A 23,424-nucleotide genomic window follows, 5' to 3' on the forward strand; every position below is an offset into this window, starting at 1 on the left:
GACAAACAGAAAAATTTTGACGCAAGCAGTACAAGCTTGAGACGAGCATGACAAGTGTGAGACAAGTAGGACAAGTGTGGTATACGCAGGGCAAATTTGAGACAAGTAGGATAGTGTGAGACAAGCTGGAAAAGTGTTAGACAAGCAGTACAAGATTGGGACAAGCATTGCCAGTGTGAGACAAACGGGACAAGTGTGGGACAAACAGGAAAAGTGGCATTCAAGTTTGGTACATTCAGGAATAGTGTGTGACAAGTAAGACAAGTGTGAAACACGTTGGGGTAATCGGAGACGGGATGGAAAATTATAATACAAACGGGGTAAGTGTGGTGAAAGTAAGGCAAATTCGAGAATAGAAGTACAAGTAGACAGGACAAATTAGGAGGGCAAGTGTGAGATAAGCAGGACAAGTCTGAGATATGCAATACAAATGTGTGAAAGACAGGAACAGTTTAACACAAACATGATAAGCTGAACCCAAGCATAAAAATGTAAGATAAGCAGGACAAAGTTGGGACAAGCCAGAAAAATGTTAAACAAGCAGAGAAAACTGACATATGAGACAGTTGGGACGAGTGAGATAATTTTGAGGCAAGCGGGGTGAGTGTGGAACAAATAGAAAAAGTTTGGGACAAAGAGTGGCATGCATGAAAGTGTTAGACGAACCGGAAAAGTGTGGGACAAACAGGGAAAATGTGAGTCAAACAAGACAAGTGTGATAGACGGTGCGGAAGTTGTAGTCGAGGAAGAAAATTGTAAGCCAAGAAGGACAGGTGGGAACAAGTCTGACAAGGGTGGGTTGGGAAGGAAGAGTATGGAACAACCCTTACAAATAAGAAACAAACAGGACAAATGTGGAACAAACAGAAAAAAAAACGGGATTCAAGCAGAACAATTATTGTGAGATAAGCAAGACAAGTCTGAGATATGCAGTACAAATGTGTGAAAGGCAGAAACAGTTTAACACAAACAGGACAAGTTGGAAACACGCATAAAAAGTGTAAGACAAGCAAGAAAAATGTGGGAAAAGCAATAAAATTGGTAAACAAACAGGACAAAGGTGAGACAACAGGGCACATCTGAAACAAGCAATACATGTTTGAGACGAGCATGAAAAGTGTGATACAAGTGTAGGACAAACAGGAAATGTGTGAGTCGAGCAAAACAAGTGTGGTACATGCAGGACAAATGTGAGACAAGTAGGATAGTCTGAAACAAGCTGAAAAATTGTTAGACGAGCAGTACAAGAATGGCAAGTGTGAGACTAGCGAGACAAGTGTGGGACAAACAGAAAAAGTGGTAGTCGAGTAAGACAAGTTTGGTAGATGCAGGGATAGTGTGAGCCGAGTAAGACAAGTTTGTTACATGCAGGGATAGTGTGAGCCGAGTAAGACAAGTGTGAGACACGTTGGGAAACGTAAGGCAAATTTGAGAATAGCAGTTCAAGTATATAAAAAAATACATATCGGTCTTAGTATTTACTCCTTATTTTAAGTCGAAAACCTGAGTTCACTTCTTTGATTATATCTTTAGCGCCTCGCCACGAGGAATAACGAATTTTTCAAACTGGACCGTACAGTTTCAGGTATGAAAATAAAAATTATCGCAGCCCAATACTTGTGAGATAAAGAGACTTTTCGGAAACATAGTTTACCGACATAAGAGCGATGTGCACAGCCTAATTATTAACTGTCGTCGCGCTGACAAAAACAATTGGCGATTTTACCAAAATTAGCCATGCGAAAATCGCAACTATTTTTGGCAACTTTTTCGGTCACCCCGAAAATTTCAAAAGGACGAGGGGAGTTCGATCCCAAAAATTGCCCTGGCTGCGCCATTGCTTATGCCACAAAGTTTTATAATTTTGTATCTAGTGGTGCAGGGAGTACTGTCAATTCAAAGCCCGTTTGACAGAATATGCAATAATCGAATAACACATCCTACAGCTTTTCTCGCAATATCTTTTTTGTGAAACAGACCATATAATTGTGGTTACGATATTTCCACCTCCATGAGGCATAGTTTTGGGCTATTTTCTTTTTTTTCGTGCTAAATATACAACGGTAGTGATATTATTTTGAATTAAAAAAAATACGGGAGAAAAATATATTGGAAAAATCAGGTAAATGTACAGTAGAAAAGGAAGTAGCCTACTGCCAGGAAAAGCAATTAATGGTCAGAATAAATTATAATAGAAGTCGATGCTCGTTTCTTAATTTCCGTTAGTTAACAATCCGTTATTCATTAAAACTCTTTTTGTCATTTTATGACATATGGATATAAAGAAACATAATATGACGTAACTACTAAGTGAGCTCTAGCCTGCAACTAATTTTGTTGAGGCAAGCGTAGTATTTTGGCTACACATTTTTACGTATAATATGGTTCGTGTGTGCCCCATTTTTTCTTCATTTCTGCTCGATTCATAATGTAAATTGAATTTTAGTTAAAGTTGCTTATTGGTATAAATTAAGGCAGTAGAAAAATCAGCAGGTTTTGATTTAAAACGATGCGTTATGAAATGGAAAATTTCTGAAATGACCACCATAATTCTTACCAAAATTTGTATGACTGCAATCGATTTTCAAAATTGATGTTTTCTGCAGATTTTTGTGACCATCTGAATGTTGAATTACGGGTAGTGGTAAAGCACTTGATGTTACGTTTAGATACGTGAAGGCTTTGGAAATAAAACTTGAAGTCTTTAAGAAATATATTGAAGATGAGGACCTCAAGAGGTATATTATCGAACTTGAAACTGATGACAGATCAGATCTGCAACGCCTTCGGATGTTATTTATTAACATTCTCGAGTCAGTTGATGAGCAGTTCCTCACAAGATTCGAAATTTAGAAAAATGTACGAGACAGCAAAAATAATGAGGTTTCCAGACAATATAAAAATGACGGAACTAAACCTACAGCAATTTTTATGAATGAACATGGATGAATTGGAAATGCAGTTAATTGAATTTTATAGACTAGGTCAATTTGGTGTCAAAAATTTATTGACCTCAGAGTTGAGTCAGAAAATATTGAAATTACTTTTAGAGATGGGAAAACAGGAGAGAAGTGCAGAAAACAACCTATTGCGAGCGACCTATTGGAATGCTATTCCTAAAAAAAATTTGTGCTTGAAAGACTTTGAAACTGCATTGCTCCCCATGTTTTCATTCAAATAGGCTTGTTAATCTCTGTTCTCAGTTGGGAACTTTATTTAATATCGTAATAAGATTAGCCAGACCAATGAGCATATATACAATGAGTGGAAACTTCCAAATATTTGCTCATTAATTCATTGCGCCCTGCATTTTATGCGTCGTCCAGCTAAATGGTTCGTTGCATATGGAGAAAGCATATCCAGGGCTGCCACTCTATATGTTTTATATCTAGATCTAGATGTTTTCATCAAGATCTAGATGTAAAATTTGGAGCCTAGATGTTAGCTATAAAATCTAGATATATTTTTTTCAAGGTTCTGAATATTATTCAGTGGGAAATAAATAAAGAGATGTGTATAATACTGTGATAGGTGTAGTGGATTATCAGTAGCATTGTGCATTTCTTGATGTATATATATTTATTGGTATTCGTTATTCAACATATAATTTCTTTTCATACAGTTGGTAAATCATTGTTTACTGATAGCCTAATAAACAAATAGTGATGTATACTTATCTATGATTTACCCTACGTGGGATACCTGGTGCCCAATCAACAAATGTGACTTTGAAACAGAGGATGTTGAGGCCTCTATTGTTGCTGCATTGCTGAATTTACACGCTACCACACACAACACACAAAAAACTCAACAACCCACAACCCAAGTTGAGAAAGTGAAACGTCCAACCATCACATCTGCTGGCTCAACTGAAGAATGGACATACTTTGAATCAAGATGGACAGACTACAAAGCTGCCACAAAAATATCAGGCCAAGACATAATTTTCCAACTATTGGAATGCTGTGACGATCCACTGCGCAAAGATCTAACTCGCACTTCACCTAATCTCACATGAAAATCAGAACAAGACATTCTAAACGCTATCAAAACACTGGCTGTGCGTGAGGAAAATACCATGATCGCCAGAGTCAAACTCGCCAACATGAAACAAGACAGAGACGAACCTGTAAGAAACTTCGGCGCCCGCATTCGTGGCAAAGCGACGGTGTGTAAATTCATTGTCCAATGTCCCTCATGCAGTCAAGATGTGAACTACACAGAAGAAATTCTGCGCGACGTCCTCTCTAGAGGAATAAGTGACTCCGACATTTAACTAGATGTTCTTGGGGACCCGAACCAAAACATGACCCTAGGGCCTAGAAGAAATCTTCAAATTTGTCAAAGCCAAATAATCGGACAAATGATCTGCCTTCAGACTGCTCGATTCCCAGTACACAGACGCCATCAGCTCATATCGAAAGTCAAGGAAGGAGCGCATTCAAGTCAAGCCTACATCCGATAAGATGCAAGCCACCTGTACTTACTGCGGAGAAACAGAACATGGCAGAAGTTCCCACTGAGAATCAGGAAACGCTCCTGTCCCGCTTTCAATCAGACGTGCGACCACTGCTTGAAACTACATCATTTTGAATCAGTTTGTAGAGGAAAAACATTGTCTAAAATGGTCAAACCATCACACAAACCTAAAGACATGGAGAACTCTATGTCCGATTCATTATGCTCAGTTTACAAGAATTCATCCAACGGTATTGCTCTGGACCACCACCTATATAACAATATGTGCCAACGATGGGAAAAACGCAAGTCAGATCCACAGCCAGTTTTCGATATTATGATTGACATACTGCCATCCGATTTTGCTACATTAGGGTTTAATAAGAATTTCAAACCCCAACAAATAACTCACCCTGCAATGGCAGACACAGGATGCCAGAGTTGTTTATGCGGTGTCACCATCCTCGATAAACTTGGCATAAAAGCTTCTGATCTACTACCTGTGAAGATGAGAATGACTGCGGCCAATAACAAAGGAATATATATCCTTGGCGCCCTAGTTGCTAGATTTTCAGGAACAACTGATAACGGGAAAATAGTTCATACCCGTCAAATCGTTTACATAACCGACAGCTCAGACAAGCTGTTCTTGATCAAGCAAGCATGCATGGAACTTGGTTTAATTTCTGAAAGTTTCCCAAAGATTGGCGAAGTTAATGGGGAAATGACGTCAATTAACATGACGGACGAAACTACAACATGGACTGAGAATGGTGACATACCAAGATGCACCTGTCCCCGTCGCAAAGTTCCCCCACCAATACCAACGTCATTACCATACTCGCCGAATGAGGAAAATCGAATACTACAAATCTAGCACTTTCAACATCTGCGAGCACCAACCGCTCCCTATGATGGGAGGGCCACCAATAAAACTTATGATAGACCCTGGAGCAAAGCCAGTCGCTCATCACACACCAGTACCAGTACCCCTCCACTGGAAAGAAGAGGTAAAAGCCGGCCTAGACGGGGATACTCAACTAGGAGTCATCGAACCAGTCCCTATCGGTGAACCAGTCACATAGTGCCACAAAATGGTTATATGCGCAAAGAAAAATGGCAAGCCTCAACGAACTGTTGACCTACAGCCCCTGAATAAGTTTGCTACTCGCGAAACACATCACACTTTATCACCTTTCTACCAAGCTCGCCAGGTACCTCGTAACACGAAGAAGACAGTTTTCGATGCTTGGAACGGCTACCATAGCCTACCCCTACACAAAGATGACCGCCATCTAACAAGTTTCATCACCCCTTGGGGCAGATACCGTTACAAAACAACCTCACAGGGATATATTGCATCTGGCGATGGCTACAGCAGACGTTTTGGCGAAATCGCCTCGGATATTCCTGACAAAACGAAGTGTATCGATGACACATTGTTATGGTCGGACAACATTGAAAAAGCATTTTTCCAAGCTGTTGAGTGGCTCGACTTATGTGGTCGTAAAGGAATCACCTTGAACCCGGCTAAATTTGTTTTTGCACAGGACACAGTGGAGTTCACTGGCTTCGAGATCACCCCCACCAATGTAAGACATGCAAAAGATACCTTGACGCAATATCAAACTTCCCAGTGCCAACGAGCTTAACCGATGCCCGGTCATGGTTTGGCATGGTAAACCAAGTATCATATGTTTTTGCATCAGTTAAAAAGATGTTACCATTCCGCCAATTGCTTCAGCCATCGACCAAATTTGTCTGGACAGAAGAACTCAACCAGCTCTTCGAGGAATCGAAAGAAACAATCATCAGTGAAATTGAAGAAGGAGTCGAAATCTATGACAAAGATAGACCCACATGCCTAACCACTGACTGGAGCAAAACCGGGATAGGATTCTGGCTACTTCAAAAACACTGTTCATGTCCCTCACAAAACCCATTCTGCTGCAAATCAGGATAGAAAATAACACTCGTCGGTAGTAGGTTCACATCACCAGCAGAATTACGCTATGCGCCAGTAGAAGGCGAGGCCCTAGCTGTTGTTGATGCCCTTGAGAAAGCGCGCTATTTTGTTCTTGGGTGCGAGAACCTAACAGTTGCTGTTGATCACAAACCACTCCTGAAAATATTTGGAGACAGATCACTGGAGAACATTTCGAACCCTCGTTTAATGAACTTGAAAAAAAAGTCGATGATACATGTGCCAGGCCTGAAAAACCTAGCGGCTGACAGCATGTCAAGACATCCAGTTGGTAAAGCTACAAAGATGACATTGATTGATGACATATCTGCATTGGATAACGCAATCGAGCAGTCTAACGATCATAATTCGATACCCTTTCTACCTGGCTCTTTCATTGCTTACATTCGCATATCTAATGAAGCAGAGAAGTTTCTCACATCCTGCGAAAATGCCACTACAACCCATGCTCTCAACAGCCTACAATCAGTCACATGGGACGATGTAAAAGTAGCCACTAATAGCGACCCAGGCATGTCAAAACTCATGACGATGATCGAAGATGGCATTCCAGAATTCCGGTATGAACTACCGTGGAACTACGCGAATATCATAGATTTTGTAACGACCTGCACACATACGACGGGGTAATACTCTACAAGAACCGCATTGTGGTTCCACCGTACCTCAAGGAACGCATCCTAAAATCTCTGCATTCCGCCCATCAAGGGGTAACATCTATGACATCACGAGCAGAGACATCCGTCTTCTGGCCAGGCATCACACCTGATATCATAGCTGCGAGGGCAAGATGCATGCACTGTAATCGTATGGCACCATCTCAGCCAAGCAACCCACCTACGCCCACAATTCAACCAGTATATTCCTTCCAATGTATATGTGCAGACTATTTTCACTATAAAGGGTTTAACTACCTTGTTATAGTCGATAGATATTCCAATTGGCCAATTGTGGAAAGAGCTGGCGATGGGTCCAAAGGCTTAACAAACAGCTTGCGTAAGGTCTTCGTAACTTTCGGTTTAAGCGATGAACTATCATAAGACGGTGGGCCGGAATTCACTGCTGCCGAAACTCGCAGGTTCCTGACAGATTGGGGTGTCAACCATCGATTATCATCGGTTGCTTTTTCCTATAGCAATTGCAGAGCAGAAATTGGTGTGAAAACGGTTAAGAGGCTCATCTCTGAAAACACTGGCACAAATGGAGAATTAAACACCGATACATTCCAGCGGGCGATGCTACAATATTGCAACACCCCGGATCTAGACACTAAAATGTCTCCGGCCATGCAGGTATTTGGTAGGCCAATTCGGGACTTTATTCCTATTCCACCCGGCAAATACGTACCTCGACAGACATGGCGAGAAACAAGAAGGCTGCGGAACGCTGGACTGAACACACTCGACAACTCCCTGCCTTGGAGATCATGTCCGAATCCAAAATCAAAATGGCACACATCCGAATAAATGGGGTAAGACCGGAATTGTCATAGAGGTGAAACAGTTTGACTAATACATGGTTAAAGTTGACGGATCTGGTCGAATTACCATGAGAAACAGAAAATTTCTTAGGCGATATGTATATCCTAGGAGCCAAATTATCGACCCTTTTCGAAATATGGCATTCCCATACATGCCACAAATCCAACATGACCGCACGTCCAGAAGCGTTGATCGGTCACCAATAATACCACCTGACGATGACACAAAAATCCGTACTCCAGAAGAATCAACACCAGAGAGCGAACTCAACCACCCGCTGAAACCAACAACTCTGATGTCCCCGACGACACCAACATCTTCAAACTATAAGAAACTACCTAGAGCAGCGTTTCCCAAACGGCGTTCCGCGGAACACTAGTGTTCCGCGAGCCTCTTCCGAGTGTTCCGTGAAAAATAAATCAAAAATACGTCTAAATGGGTTGCCATGGCGATCTAGGGATCGTGAAGTTGTCGCCCAACTGACCGTTCAATATCGTGTCACCGTTGGCCTAAAGCGGACTAACTAAGGTAGGGTATGGGCATATTCGTTAACCGTCGGCCTAGCTTTTTGACTGTTAAGTTCATTATCAAGTTTGCAGCAATTCTTTTGGTTTTGCTATAGGCCAGGGATGGCGAACCACTGACCCGCGGGTCACAAAGTGACCCACCGCGTTTTTTCGGTGACCCGTCAGGGCACGAAGGAAATAAAAACATACTAACTTGTGAGTGATAAAAATTGATAAAACCGGCTTCAAACAATTTTCACAGTACATAAGGTAACTACATAATGTAACGTCAGTTGGGCAGCCAGACCTGCGAACGCTCAAATTCAAATTTCCGGATCGGTATGGTAATTTTCGGAACTCCCAATCTTGGACGCACGTGTTCAACCCTGTATACCTTTAAGCAGCTATTGGCTGTGATATGGTTTATGACAAAACAATCAATTTGATCTGTTCATTTCTCGCAACGTCTTGTTACAGCGTTCATTCACATGAACCAAAAAGGCACTGCAGACTGTTTAGTTCAGAGTATACGAAAACTAGATACTACTTTGCATACATTAGTTTCTCGCCTACAATGTCGTGAAGAAAACAAAATCTGTTAGACTCAGAATGAGGACCTAGAAATCTGAAATAACAATGGGGCAGTGTGAAAGTATACCTTAATGTGGTTAAAAGCCAATCGAAAAATTTACCTCTATTAGAGTGGAATTCCCTCCAAACTCTTTTGCGCGCAAAATAATTTGCCGCATCATTCTAAACATTTTTGGGTAATTCATAATATGCGTGTTTTTGTACACGAATTTCATAAAATCGAGTGTCATAAACAGTCCAGTAGTCTCTGGTAGGAGTGCTGCATAAATAAAGCCCAAAACTACACAACACCAACCGAAGCTTATAAGATTTGAAATATGGGATGCAGCAGCAAGTTTCTTATAGATACTAACATTGATTAAATATTTGTGACCCACACTCTTCTGTTCCGTGATTAAAATATAATTTTTGACCCATTCGTCGAAAAAGGTTCGCCATCCCTGCTATAGGCAAACAGGTAGGTCTTAAGAATAAAGGCAAATATTCAACTCTCCTTCCGTCATCTCTGTCTGATTTTACTTTGAAATGCTGAAAAAATTACTCATGTTCGCTAAACTCGATTTAGCAGATAAATAAACTGCAGCTCGCGAAGTTGCAGAAAGTACTTCTACCTCCATTAGACGTAACATTATAGAGGCAAACACACGTAATGGAAAGTAAACGATATAGAAAGGTAAAATGAATTTGTTGATTCATATACACAGCATTCAAATTGAGAAACAATAAAACATTTATAATAAATGAAATATGTAAAATATTCAATCATATCTTAGGTATGTTCAACATAATTCTGTTGGTTTTTGGGGCGCATTTGGCAACTCGCCACGACGAACCCATTGGGAACCGCTACATTACACCGTTTTTTTTTTTATCAATTTTACCCTTTCATTTTTAGTGTTCCGCGAGGTGAGATAAAAAGTGTAAGTGTTCCGTGACCGAAAAAGTTTGGGAAACGCTGACCTAGAGCATTATCCAGGCTTCAACCTTATAACAACCCTGGTCTACACGAAGGGCCACGAATAACTTCACACGGGCCTAATACCTTGCCAAACCAAGATCTACCACGTCGGTCATTAAGACACAAGGAAAACCGACAAATGACTCAAATTTGAAATAATTTGCAATTATCGGTTTTGCAAAATTGTGTCAAACATTCCTTTATCACAATGCTCATTTATATATCAGGCTTTGTCTAAACTGAAACGCTATCCAAAAACTTGGGAGGGCATAGTGGATTATCAGTAGCATTGTGCATTTCTTTATGTATATATATTTATTGGTATTCGTTATTCACCGGTTCTATTACATTTGGACCCACGTACGTTTTAACCCATGACAATTGCATGCTATTGCACCTATGGAATTTTTTGTTTGTTTCATGGATAGTTAAACCCATACTAACCCTAACCCATGGGTTTTAGCACCCTCATATAGATTGAACTCGTGGATATACGCATGGGTTCAAATGTACATGGGTTCAAATGTACGGTCACCTTATTCACCATATACTTTCTTTTCATACAGTGGGTAAATCATTGTTTACTGATAGCCTAATAAACAAATAGTGATTTATATTTTATCTAAGGTGAATGAATATTATTTCATTATTTAGAAGTATTGATGTAAGATTGATAAAGCTCATTCATATCGTATTCGTCTACCGGTACCATACATCCATATGTACTTAAAATATTTGAATAACGAATTAAACATGTGACATTTTAAATAATGGTAAATTGAAAGGACGACGTTGGTCCGATGATATTGTTGCCAAGGGGTTTTAAAATTATTTAGGTATTTGAGTCTATAAGTGCTATTGAATGTGTCTCTCTTTAAACACCAACCTTCCAAAATGCTAAAGAGTATACACTACCAGCAAAAATTTGGAAAAGATTGGCTTAAGGAATGGTTTGCCCCTTCAGATGAAAAGAACAAGGTCTGTTGTAAGTTCTGCAGGTGGGAATTGAATTCTAGGTTATGATGTTAGCTTCTTCAACATCTAATATTACTGTATTATGGTTACTTTTCATCAAATTCAAGGACCTCATATCTAGATGTTTTATTTTTCAATCTGGATGTGTCTAGATGTTTTTAGAGGTCAATCTAGATGTTTTTAGTCAGGCAGAATTGGCAGCCCTGAGCATATCGCTGCAAAAATCCCTTGCTTCGGCTGCGCCGGTTGCGAAATTGGCCGTATTGAGGCTTTTAATTTTTCGATTCGTGTTCGGTTTTCGAAGTATGGTACGTTGAAAGCATACTAACTATAAGCATATGCTTATTGGGAATGCATATCTATTAGCTATAGGCTATAGCACAGAATATGAAGTCAAGTGCGGTTATTTCTGATTATAGCATGGGATTTAGGTACATATTTATCCATGGAAAGGAAAGGGATAAGAAGTCCTAAATATATGGCGAACCACAGCTTCTCGCAATCATAGTTTTCATAAGGCGCTCCATACGGAGCCAGGGCTCTCCGATTTCAAATCACTCTGGCAGTCTGGGATATCTTGACAATAAAAACGAAGTCAAAAATTAGAAGAATAGCAGGGAATCGGATTATCGACTTTCCTCTCCACATGAGTAAATATGTTAACCCCATCCTATATCAATGAATACAAAGCCCCACATCCCCCTTTACATGGGTAGTAACTCGTAACGAGTGGTGGGATTCAAATTTTTTGTCAGCTGTTTTCATCACAAAAGTCATAGTTGTCGGCCGGTTCTGTTACATGTTTTTTAGTAATGCTGACCGATTCGCTGATCTCATTAAATTCCGTGAGAGGGTTCTATAGAACGGGCTAAATCCCACCACTGGTCAGTAATGATAATATTGTTTGCTCAATTGGGACCGTAACTGTGATACAAATCCAACATAGAAGATAAAAATCAGAACAAAATTAATTTTTGTTGTGAATACATTCTTTAATAGTTGTCTTTAACATCTTCGCCGATGTTCGTTAAAATATTCGAATAATTTTATATAAAAAAATACGGTTTGCCCACCACTAATCACGGCGCATATAAATATCAATAAATGACAATAAAAAATCAACTTTGTTAGCATTAAATTCCAAGTAAAATTTCCACATTTTATGATTCGACGCTACACGCGAGCGTGTTTTTGTATTTATTCACCAAACACCGTAAAGAAAACAGAGGCGAGGTACACGTGACTGTGGAATTTCGCTGTGAACGACGCATTGTTTTTAATTTATTACACGCCTCACGCCGTCGTGAATTGAACTTTTGGCGCACTGTTTTAATTTCACCGTATGCCCCCCACCCCGTTGGAAAAATCCTGGCTGCGACCCTTGTTCAAATTCTATATCTCACTATTGATTACAAAAGTATAATTGCATCCAAATCAACAGTATTTCTATATATGTCTATATGAAGGATCGTTAAAATTAAATAATATACATGCAATATTCATAATTGATAACAAAATGTACTCTAAATAATAAAATAAAAAACGAACTTTTTTTGTGTAAATTCACAAGACATGAAAATGGCAAATTTTAAATTTCAATGGCAAGATATCCAGGAGTAATTTATAGTTAAAATCAGTATTTTTAATAAGTATACGAATAGCTCACAAAGTCCAGGCAGCCTGGGGGTTCATATGGATCACAGAGCTATTTGGAGAGGCCGTGGTTCGCCATTTATTAGGCTTTCGGCTTTCCTCTCCCCCTGGATAAATATGTAAGTCCCATGTTATATCAATGAATAAATACAGCAATAACCGCACCCCACGTGGTGTTTTCTGCCTAATAGATATGTATTCCCAATATGCATATGCTTATAGTTAGTATGCTTTCAACGTACCATACTTTGAAACCCAAAACCGAACACGAATCGAAAAATTAAAAGCCTCAATACGGCCAATTTCGCACTCGACCCAGCTGAAACAAGAGATTTTTGCAGCGAACGATGTGCTTTCTTCATATGCAACGAACCATTTAGCTGGATGACGTAAAAATGCAGGGCACATTGGATTAATGAGCAAATATTTGGAAGTTTCCACTCAATGAAAACCAGTAAGCAAGTTCGTGTATTTCTCTGAGGTTACAAACCCGATGTAAAAACGCGGTAATGCAACAGTAGAAGTCTCATTGATACAATATAAGGAAAGTACCGTATTTTACGAAAAATAAGTAGGGCTGGGCATTTTCGAATACTTGATGATTTCAGAATCGAGTCGAATATTTTTTTCGAATCGAATCTCGAATACTTGGGAGATATAAAATTGTATGTAACATTTTTATTGTATCAGGTCCACCAGACGCATACGTCAGTCAGACTTGCGGAGCGTTCACACACAATAAAAAAACACGTTTTCATCAATAACTCATTACAGAAAAAAGTCATTCACATACATCGGTTAAACTGATCGCGGAGCGCTCACACACAATAAAAAAACTTTTTCAACAATGACTCAATACAGAAAAAAGTCATATATATATGTCAGAATTGCGTTGAAAAAATATGGCTTTAATGAAAAAATTGAGAAATTCATCTCGACCATTGGCGGAAAAAAAGGATGGCGGCGATTCGAAATCTTGCCCTGAACTGACTAAGTGATGGCACGCCTTGGCAAGAATGGATAAAAAATCAGCTACCGACTTTTAGAAAATATTTAATTTTGATTGAAATAAAATTTAAAGAAAGGTAGGAGTATATAATACTTATTTTTATCGGAATTATTTCAATTGATTCGTGGTTAATTTTTTCCTCCGCAAGCATTCCCATTTATTGTAAATCAGATGCAATTAGAATGTTATTTGTTTACACTATGCTGCTAGCATAAATATCATGCCGAGTATCTCCTTGTTTAGCAATCTCTGCCTTCTCCTTTATGTATTTTCCCCCAGGTACAAATTATTGTAAAAAATTGTACTACTATGTTGGAGATAAAAAAAACTGTTATAAGGCCGGCCTTGATTCAATATAATAAGTGAAATAACACAGTCATACATACTGGCGTGGGAACACTGGTAGCAGTTCTATGGCAAACGATACAATAGAACTGTTCCCTAAGCTTGTGTTTACATATGAATTTCCTCAAATTACTCCAGTCCTGATACTGATACAAGTACTGCATCTACAAAGCGCAAATCTACAAAATAATAAACCAGTATTGTAAGGCTTGCAGATAAATTGCAACACCAAGTTTTTCATTGCAGGTATTGGTGATATCCATGTCCAAAATCATTTTTATCATGATGGAAATATGTGTGACTCACTGAAAATTCCGTGCCATAGCATGTCTGTATTTCATTGTAGAATCATTTCTTGCTATTTAAAAAAAAAAGAATTACAATTTGAAACAAGCTAGCGATTTGAACATATACGTGTATTTAAAATGATAAAACATATATGCAACAGTGATAAATCAGAAATATTGGAAAATGTGAAGTTGCAACCTAAATACTAGAAATCGTATTGAGAAACCTACACTTCTGAGCAAAACTTCATAAATGCCAACACCAGACATCGCCTATATTAAAATAAGTTAGGTTTCCAAATTCTAAAATGTGATACAACACTAATTATCTCTAAATTATAATTGAATACATGATTAAATCACAGAAACATAGTGTTTCAGTTCGTCCACCATGCTCAGGAGCTTATTTAACACAATGTCCTTGAGAATATGTCCATTGAATTTTCAGTAACCAAAGCTTAACTTTTCATGAGAATGAATAAATTAAAAGGGTCAAGTAAGAGTGAAATAATTGTATTATTAATTAAATCATCAAACTAAGCAACGGACTTATATCTACTGCCCCCTACAACATGTTATGTTGTTGAGGGACGGCTGCCTCGGGCCCCCCTCTAGACACGCCCCTGGGTATATATACTGCGAGAAAAGCCTATCACTTACGTAATTTTACATATAGCTTTAGTTAGGGAATGAATATATATAAAATTTCAACCAATTCTAAAACTAATCTTTAGGATAAACCTATTTCTATAACAAAATTCAATTTCTTTCTGTGCTCTGCAACAAACACATAGGTACTAATAAGTTGAAGAAAGACAAGTATAGAATCATAAATAAAAAATTATATGTGTCAACACAAGTCAATAAATGACACAGACTAACATGCTTGTGAAAATCAAATTAAACCCATCAATAAAGGTTTGACTATTTACTATGTTATTTAGGGTGATCATTCTTGATCTGCGGCCCATACTTGGCAAATTAGTATGTGTAAATATGGTGTAATATATGTTATATATGTAATAGCAACAGTACAGAAAACAGTTTTGTTGGCAAAATGCCTTGAATTGCACTAATGAAATAATGATGATAATAATATTAAGTCTATTGCACTATTTTGACATCTTAGTTGTTGAAAAACAGATAATGAAGAATTAGTTTGTACACAATGAAATATGATATTTGCCATTAAAGTCCTGGGATGGATCAATAGTAAATATAGCATTTGCCTCATTAAAATGCGATAAAATTTATTCTGAAGAGCTTGATGCTTGGGTTAATTCAGTGTCTTGCAATTTTTTCCATTTGGCTCGTCGCAAACATTTCGGACATCCCTTGGCAATTGAAAAGCATTTTTTATGAAAGCAAGACATGCAAGTGTCACACTGAATGCTGTGTTTTGTTTGGTGAGGGAATATAATATTTTCTGCATTCCCACATATTTCACAAACAAATCCTTTTGCACTACAGCAATCACATGAAATGACATGCAATGAGCATGCATTGGTGAAAAACTTCAATGTCCTTTCCAATTCACCACTTTTAACTGCTATGAGATCTTTCATAGAATAGATGTGTGAATCCCCGTTCAGAATGTGTGGAGGAATTTCTTTCATCATCTTACAGATAGATGCTTCCAATTCAGAAGAATGGTGCTCCTCTGTAGACCTCAGATTAACGCGTGCCGCACAACCATAAAAATAACGACATGTATCGAGATATTTTACCAGCTGTGCGATCTGGTTTCGCAAATTAAGACAATGTCGCAGGGCTTTGGATTTTGAGTGGAGCGTTTGATTCAAGTCATTTATATTAAAAAGCGGTTCACAATGAATTTTTCGCAGAAGGTCATCAGCAAAATTTGAAACTTTATATTTCTTGAAGTTGAAATTGTTGAAAACATGAGCTGGAATGACATGAAGCGTATCATCATGGCAACAAGAACAAAAATATTTACCAGTATATTCGCAATATCGGAATCTTCTTATGAAAGCTTTTTCAACATTTGTTCCACATCCTGCACACATGTATTTCTGATTTGCTATACCTTGTGATCTGTCCCTATTCCTATGCACATTGAAAATAAGTTGAAATCTAGGTGGAGCCCATTTTTCACTGCCACGTATTCGATTTTTTGGCATCAAACTAATTTCTTGTTGTCGTTTTGATCCTTCTTTGATTTCTGGATCGATCATTGTGGAATCAGGAAGGGGTAGAAGTTTCTGGGGAACATCAGATTCAGAGACAAGCCATTGCATGTCATCTGAGTTGTTGGAATCTGCTGTGAAAGCTTGCAATAAACCTATTGCAATGGATTCCGCCGAACTATTTTCAGTGGGTGAAAATAACTGGCTTTCCAAGCTACTGCCCAGCTCAGATGACGGTAAACCATCTTTTATTTCCATATTTGCAGGCTTATCAGCAATAAGAACACATTCATCAGTTTCACTCACAGCATAAGTTTCGGAAAACTCAGGGGAAACTACAGGAGAAGAATGTCCAATGGAGGCAACCGGGTCTAATGAGTTCTTAAGTTTATCACATAGCCTTGATTGTCTGCTCTTTGGTATCTGCATGCTCATGCTTTTTCGCAAACTGCGAAAGCCTTCTCCAGAACTACATTTTTGCTCTTCCATAACAGTCATTAACATTTCCGAAAGATGAAAATGTGCATTTTCCTTTTTCAAGTCTTCACATGTAGAAAGGTCTTCACTGTGTATATAATGCATCAACGAAGTTGCATCAGGTGGTACAGACCAGACATCTGCATTTATAGGCTGGTCAATTTTCTTTGCCTCATTCAATGTTATTTCAGACGCAGACCGCTTGTGTTTGGACTGATTTGATGAAGATGGACATTGTGGATCTGATGTTGTTTTCGACTTTGTTGAAGGTACTTTTAAAACTCCCTGGTTTCTTGCATATTTTCCAAATTCGGGTATTTTTACAAATTGTGTTCTATCATAATCGTTAATTTTTGCATTCTTTTTCTTGTTTTCAGACCTTTCAGCACAGGCTACAACATCAGGTAAATCCTTTTTTTGCCTAACTTTATTATCAGCTTCAAATGATGATTTACCATCTACATGATCAGTTTCCTCTGCATAAGCACTTGACTGACTTGAATTTGATACTTTGTTTTCATGATGTAATGGATCTAAAAAATCCTTCGTATTTTGGACGATACTAGCAGAAGCTGTTTGCTTAACTTCTGTGTGATCCAATTTGTGTATTCTATCAAATTTAGCAATACAATATTGCATCACACCCGAGTCTATTAAATCTAAGGAAATATCAGCTAAAATTTTAGAAGATCTATCTTCAACAGCTTTCACACAGGATAATAATCCATTTCGGCATAGAGTATCATTAAAAAATGCACCAGAGTCATAGTACTGATTAACAAGATTTCCATCTTTGAGTAGCAGCACCATACAATCACTTAAAATTCCTGTTAGCAGACATCTTGTAAGAAATTTTACACCCAAATTTTGACAATTGTCATACACAATTTCTTTAGAAAGCTTGGTCTGATAAATCTTCAAGATAGCTTTGAGATCTGAAGCTAAAACTGGCTTAAGCCATGACAAACAAGACAAAAAGGCCATGTAAGTTTTCTCATCTTCGCTTTTCGTTTTCCGTAAACAATGTTGAAACATCTTTTCCAAAAATTTCACAAAAGTATTAATTCCTCCATATATACTGCATAGTGAAGGCGAGGGGTAGCTCAAGATTCTCTCCGCACATCTCTTCACATCAACAAAGAGTGATAATTTCTCAGAGTAGTTGCGAGAAAGTTTGCCTTCATCCATCTCATTATTTCAGTGATAAGCCAGTAAGCAGTTGAAATACTGTAATGTATCAAATACTGAAATATAGAAATAAGAACAGATTTATTTCGAGACAAGAGAGTCTTAACTTACAACCTTGTGTGAGTATACCGTAATCCAGCAATCTGATGACGAACCTTCCCAAAGTAATGATATCCCTGGCAGCCTGGGATATGATTGACAGTTACAGCAATGCCGTAGACTACCACATTACAGCATTAATGTCTAAATGATTTTTTTTTTATATGGTTTCACAATGTGGATATTATTCAATAATCAAAGAATATATAAAATAAAAAATAAACAACAATAACTAACCATTCAAAATTAACAGAAAAAATACATTAACAGTAGCCAGCAAAATTATTTCATTACAGTCCCTTGATTGTATTGTCCATTATATCGAATTTATGTATCCATGTAGTTCCCACAGTGATTGACAGTGCATTATTTTTTAATTAACATTAATTATCAAGAAAAAATTTACATATCTATTAGTTTCAATACTATCACAGTGTTAAAAATTCATAAGGTATTATAAATTATACCGAGTTCTCTTGTAAAACTAGGATGTTGCCTAAACTTTTCTTTATTTCTTTTTGCTACAGTGCTATGAGTGACCTCTTAATTTTCATGATTACATTGTTCACATTTGGGTTAGCATTCTGAAAAATTACAGCATTCCTTTCTAACCATATTTTGTGTTTAGCAGTGCAAAATAGTAATATTATAGCATTGCGTTCAAGGCTGGACAAATGTGAATAACATTGATGATTTAAATCTAATAGTACAATAGTATACAAGTGATATCAGGATATAGTTGTTTCTCAACTCACAATGATTGATTTTCAAAGCAATAAAAAAAACAATCATAAACATTTTGTGAAAAAAGGCATTTCCAAAATAAATCAGGTTCTTGTGAACAAAATACACATACCGTAAGTCATTCCCAGAAATATGTTTAATTCTAGGTTTCACTTTAATAGAAAGAATATCCCACGTTAATTTAAAACTGAAAGTTTTGACTTTATTGGACAATATCTTGCTATGTATATTAGAACAGGCTCCTTCTAAATTACCATCACGAAGAAACACAATTCTATTTCCACCCCTCAAGTTATTTACAATTTTATTATATACCGGTACCGTACACATTGACTAAAAACAAGCAAACAATATTAATCACATTACATTAATTGTCACCATCAAATTATAATTACCACCACACAGTCACATATTCCTGTAGGTATTCCATGAAGTTAGCATCAGTACCGGGACCTATAGGTAAAGCCAAAGCGTATATATGGGTAAAGCTAGCGGCCACTTCCAGCGGACAGTTACCAATTTTTCCAAATTTGAACCCGCCATGTTCCACGACAGTTGTCGCGAATTCACTTAATTGCGCCTACATGGATGCAAAAAATTAGGCGATTCTCCCTTTTAGAAACGGACGACAGACCTGAAACATAATAAAAAACAAAAATGATTGAAACAACACATTTTTTCCTCGATAAAATGAATTATTTGCTCAGAAGCTCATTTATCGACAAAATTTAAAATTTAACTGAGTTGAAGCGTAATTTATGCAAGAAATAATTTTTTCTCATCCAATTCATTAATACAGTGAATTTGATGAAGATATATAAAACATATATTAAATTTTAAAACAATTCCACTATGCGGAAAGTTGGGAAATACCCCCCAATTAAAGGAAAATTTTTGAGAAATTGTCAATATAACTCAGTTAAAGCGTAATTTATGCAGGAAATAATATTTTCTCATCCAATTCATTAATACAGTGTATTCGGTGGACAAATATAAAATACATATTAAAATTTTAAAAAAATCCACCGTGCGGAAAGTAGAAAAATTCCCCCCCAGTTTAAGAAAAAAATATAGGAAATCTCCAATTTAACTCAGTTAAAGCGTAATTTAGGTAAGAAGGAATTTTTTCTCATCCGATTCATTAATGCAATGTGGTTGGTGGACAAATATAAAATAGATATCGAAATTTAAAAAAAATCCACCGTGCGGAAAGTAGGGAAATTCCCCTCAATTTAATGAAAATATTTGAGAAATCGTCTATCCAACTCAGTTAAAGCATAATTTATGCAAGAAAGAATATTTTCTCATCCAATTCATTAATACAATATATTTGGTGGACAAATATAAAATACATATTAAAATTTAAAAAAAATCCACCGTGCGGAAAGTAGGGAAATTCTCCTCAATTGAAGAAAAAAATATAGGAAATTGTCAATTTGACTCAGTTAAAGCGTAATTTAGGTAAGAAGGAATTTTTTCTCATCCAATTCATCAATGCAGTCTGTTTGGTGGACAAATATAAAATAGATATCAAAATTTTAAAAAAATCCACTATGCGGAAAGTAGGGAAATTCCCCTCAATTTAATGGAAATATTTAAGAAATCGTCTATCCAACTCAGTTAAAAAATAATTTATGCAAGAAAGAATATTTTCTCATCCAATTCATCAATACAGTGTATTTGGTGGACGAATATAAAATACATATTGAAATTTAAAAAAAATCCACCGTGCGGAAAGTAGGGAAATTCCCCCCAATTTGATGAAAATATTGGAGAAATCGTCTATTTAACTCAGTTAAAGCGTAATTTATTCAAGAAAGAATATTTTCTCATCCAATTCATTGATATGGTGTATTTGGTGGACAAATATAAAATACATATTAAAATTTAAAAAAAATCCACCGTGCGGAAAGTAGGGAAATTCCCCTCAATTTAATGAAAATATTTAAGAAATCGTCTATCCAACTCAGTTAAAAAATAATTTATGCAAGAAAGAATATTTTCTCATCCAATTCATTAATACAGTGTATTTGGAGGACAAATATAAAATACATATTAAAATTTAAAAAAAATCCACCGTGCGGAAAGTAGGGAAATTCCCCTCAATTTAATGAAAATATTTGGGAAATCGTCTATCCAACTCAGTTAAAAAATAATTTATCCATGAAAGAATATTTTCTCATCCAATTCATTAATACGGTGTATTTGGTGGACAAATATAAAATACATATTAAAATTTGAAAAAAAATCCACCTTGCGGAAAGTAGGGAAATTCCCCTCAATCGAAGAAAAAAATATAAGAAATTGTCAATTTGACTCAGTTAAAGCGTAATTTAGGTAAGAAGGAATTTTTTCTCATCCAATTCATTGATGCAGTGTGTTTGGTGGACAAATATAAAATACATATTAAAATTTTAAAAAAATCCACCGTGCGGAAAGTAGGGAATTCCCCCTCAATTAAAAAATATATATAAGAAATCGTCAATTTGACTCAGTTAAAGCGTAATTTAGGTAAGAAGGAATTTTTTCTCATCCAATTCATTAATGCAGTGTGTTTGGTGGACAAATATAAAATACATATTAAAAGTTAAAAAAAATTCACCATGCGGAAAGTAGGGAAATTCGGTACTCTCGAAATATGGACACAAAGATGACGCACAACCTGAATATAAAGGGTGTACCAGGATAGGTTCAGATTTAGAATCTAGATTGTACGCTTTTGGGAGCGCAGGGAATAACCCATTTATGCAAAAAATAATTTTTTCTCCTCCAATTTATTAATACAGTGTATTTGGTGGACGAATATAAAATACATATTATAATTTAAAAAAAATCCACCGTGCGGAAAGTAGGGAAATTCCCCCCAATTTGATGAAAATATTTGAGAAATCGTCTATCCAACTCAGTTAAAAAATAATTTATCCAAGAAAGAATATTTTCTCATCCAATTCATTAATGCAGTGTATTTGGTGGACAAATATAAAATACATATTAAAATTTAAAAAAAATCCACCGTGCGGAAAGTAGGGAAATTCCCCTCAATTGAAGAAAAAAATATAAGAAATCGTCAATTTGACTCAGTTAAAGCGTAATTTAGGTAAGAAGGAGTTTTTTCTCATCCAATTCATTAATGCAGTGTTTTCGGTGGACAAATAAAAAATACATATTAAAATTTAAAAAAAATCCACCGTGCGGAAAGTAGGGAAATTCCCCTCAATTTAATGGAAATATTTAAGAAATCGTCTATCCAACTCAGTTAAAAAATAATTTATGCAAGAAAGAATATTTTCTCATCCAATTCATTAATGCAGTGTATTTGGTGGACAAATATAAAATACATATTGAAATTTAAAAAAAATCCACCGTGCGGAAAGTAGGGAAATTCCCCCCAATTTGATGAAAATATTTGAGAAATCGTCTATTTAACTCAGTTAAAGCGTAATTTATTCAAGAAAGAATATTTTCTCATCCAATTCATTAATATGGTGTATTTGGTGGACAAATATAAAATACATATTAAAAGTTAAAAAAAATCCATCATGCGGAAAGTAGGGAAATTCGGTACTCTCGAAATATGGACACAAAGATGACGCACAACCTGAATATAAAGGGTGTACCAGGATAGGTTCAGATTTAGAATCTAGATTGTACGCTTTTGGGAGCGCAGGGAATAACCCATTTATGCAAAAAATAATTTTTTCGCATCCAATTTATTAATACAGTGTATTTGGTGGACGAATATAAAATACATATTAAAATTTAAACAAAATCCACCGTGCGGAAAGTAGGGAAATTCCCCCCAATTTGATGAAAATATTTGAGAAATTGTCTATTTAACTCAGTTAAAGCGTAATTTATCCAAGAAAGAATATTTTCTCATCCAATTCATTAATACGGTGTATTTGGTGGACAACTATAAAATACATATTAAAATTTTAAAAAAATCCACCGTGCGGAAAGTAGGGAAATTCCCCTCAATTGAAGAAAAAAATATAAGAAATTGTCAATTTGACTCAGTTAAAGCGTAATTTAGGTAAGAAGGAATTTTTTCTCATCCAATTCATTAATGCAGTGTGTTTGGTGGACAAATATAAAATACATATTAAAATTTAAAAAAAATCCACCATGCGGAAAGTAGAGAAATTCGGTACTCTCGAAATATGGACACAAAGATGACGCACAACCTGAATATAAAAGGGGTACCAGGATAGGTTCAGATTTAGAATCTAGATTGTACGCTTTTGGGAGCGCAGGGAATAAATGACCGTCTCACTGCTACTGTTCCCGACAGACAACTCAATAACAATCCTACCTATACATGATTCCAAATGGGATATAAAAGTATAATTTATTCAATCACAAGCAATTAAATAATTTTTATAATTCGTTTGTAACTGTTCTCAAATTTTTTGATCGGCACATACTTTCAGACTATTATTTACTCCTTTCAACTGATGACAAAGAATCGCCGTGATGTTTACGTTATGGATAGTTATATTGCTGGTTGTGTTTTTCACCAACA

The 23,424-nt window shown here is 36.6% G+C and overlaps 1 protein-coding gene across 2 annotated transcripts; it reads right to left on the minus strand.

Moving 5' to 3' along the window:
- Nucleotides 1–14,272: 14,272 nt before the first annotated feature.
- LOC120342370 (run domain Beclin-1-interacting and cysteine-rich domain-containing protein-like) lies at nt 14,273–19,260 on the minus strand. Of its 2 annotated transcripts, none has more exons than XM_039411177.2 (2): nt 18,396–19,260; nt 14,273–18,115 (listed from the first exon to the last, which is right to left on the minus strand). In XM_039411177.2, exon 2 carries the CDS (start codon nt 18,057–18,059, stop codon nt 15,498–15,500), a length of 2,562 nt encoding a protein of 853 aa, XP_039267111.2. In that variant the 5' UTR covers nt 18,060–18,115; nt 18,396–19,260; the 3' UTR covers nt 14,273–15,497. The 2 variants fall into 2 exon arrangements, with proteins under 2 accessions (XP_039267111.2, XP_039267112.2); XM_039411178.2 differs by lacking the exon at nt 18,396–19,260 and adding an exon at nt 18,189–18,208.
- Nucleotides 19,261–23,424: the final 4,164 nt, after the last annotated feature.

The sequence above is a fragment of the Styela clava genome, chromosome 3 (assembly GCF_964204865.1).
Source record: "Styela clava chromosome 3, kaStyClav1.hap1.2, whole genome shotgun sequence".
Lineage (NCBI taxonomy): Eukaryota > Metazoa > Chordata > Ascidiacea > Stolidobranchia > Styelidae > Styela > Styela clava.

Excerpts from the sequence above, each read along its gene's own strand:
- LOC120342370 (XM_039411177.2), bottom strand. The coding sequence starts at position 18,059 with ATGGATGAAGGCAAACTTTCTCGCAACTACTCTGAGAAATTATCACTC.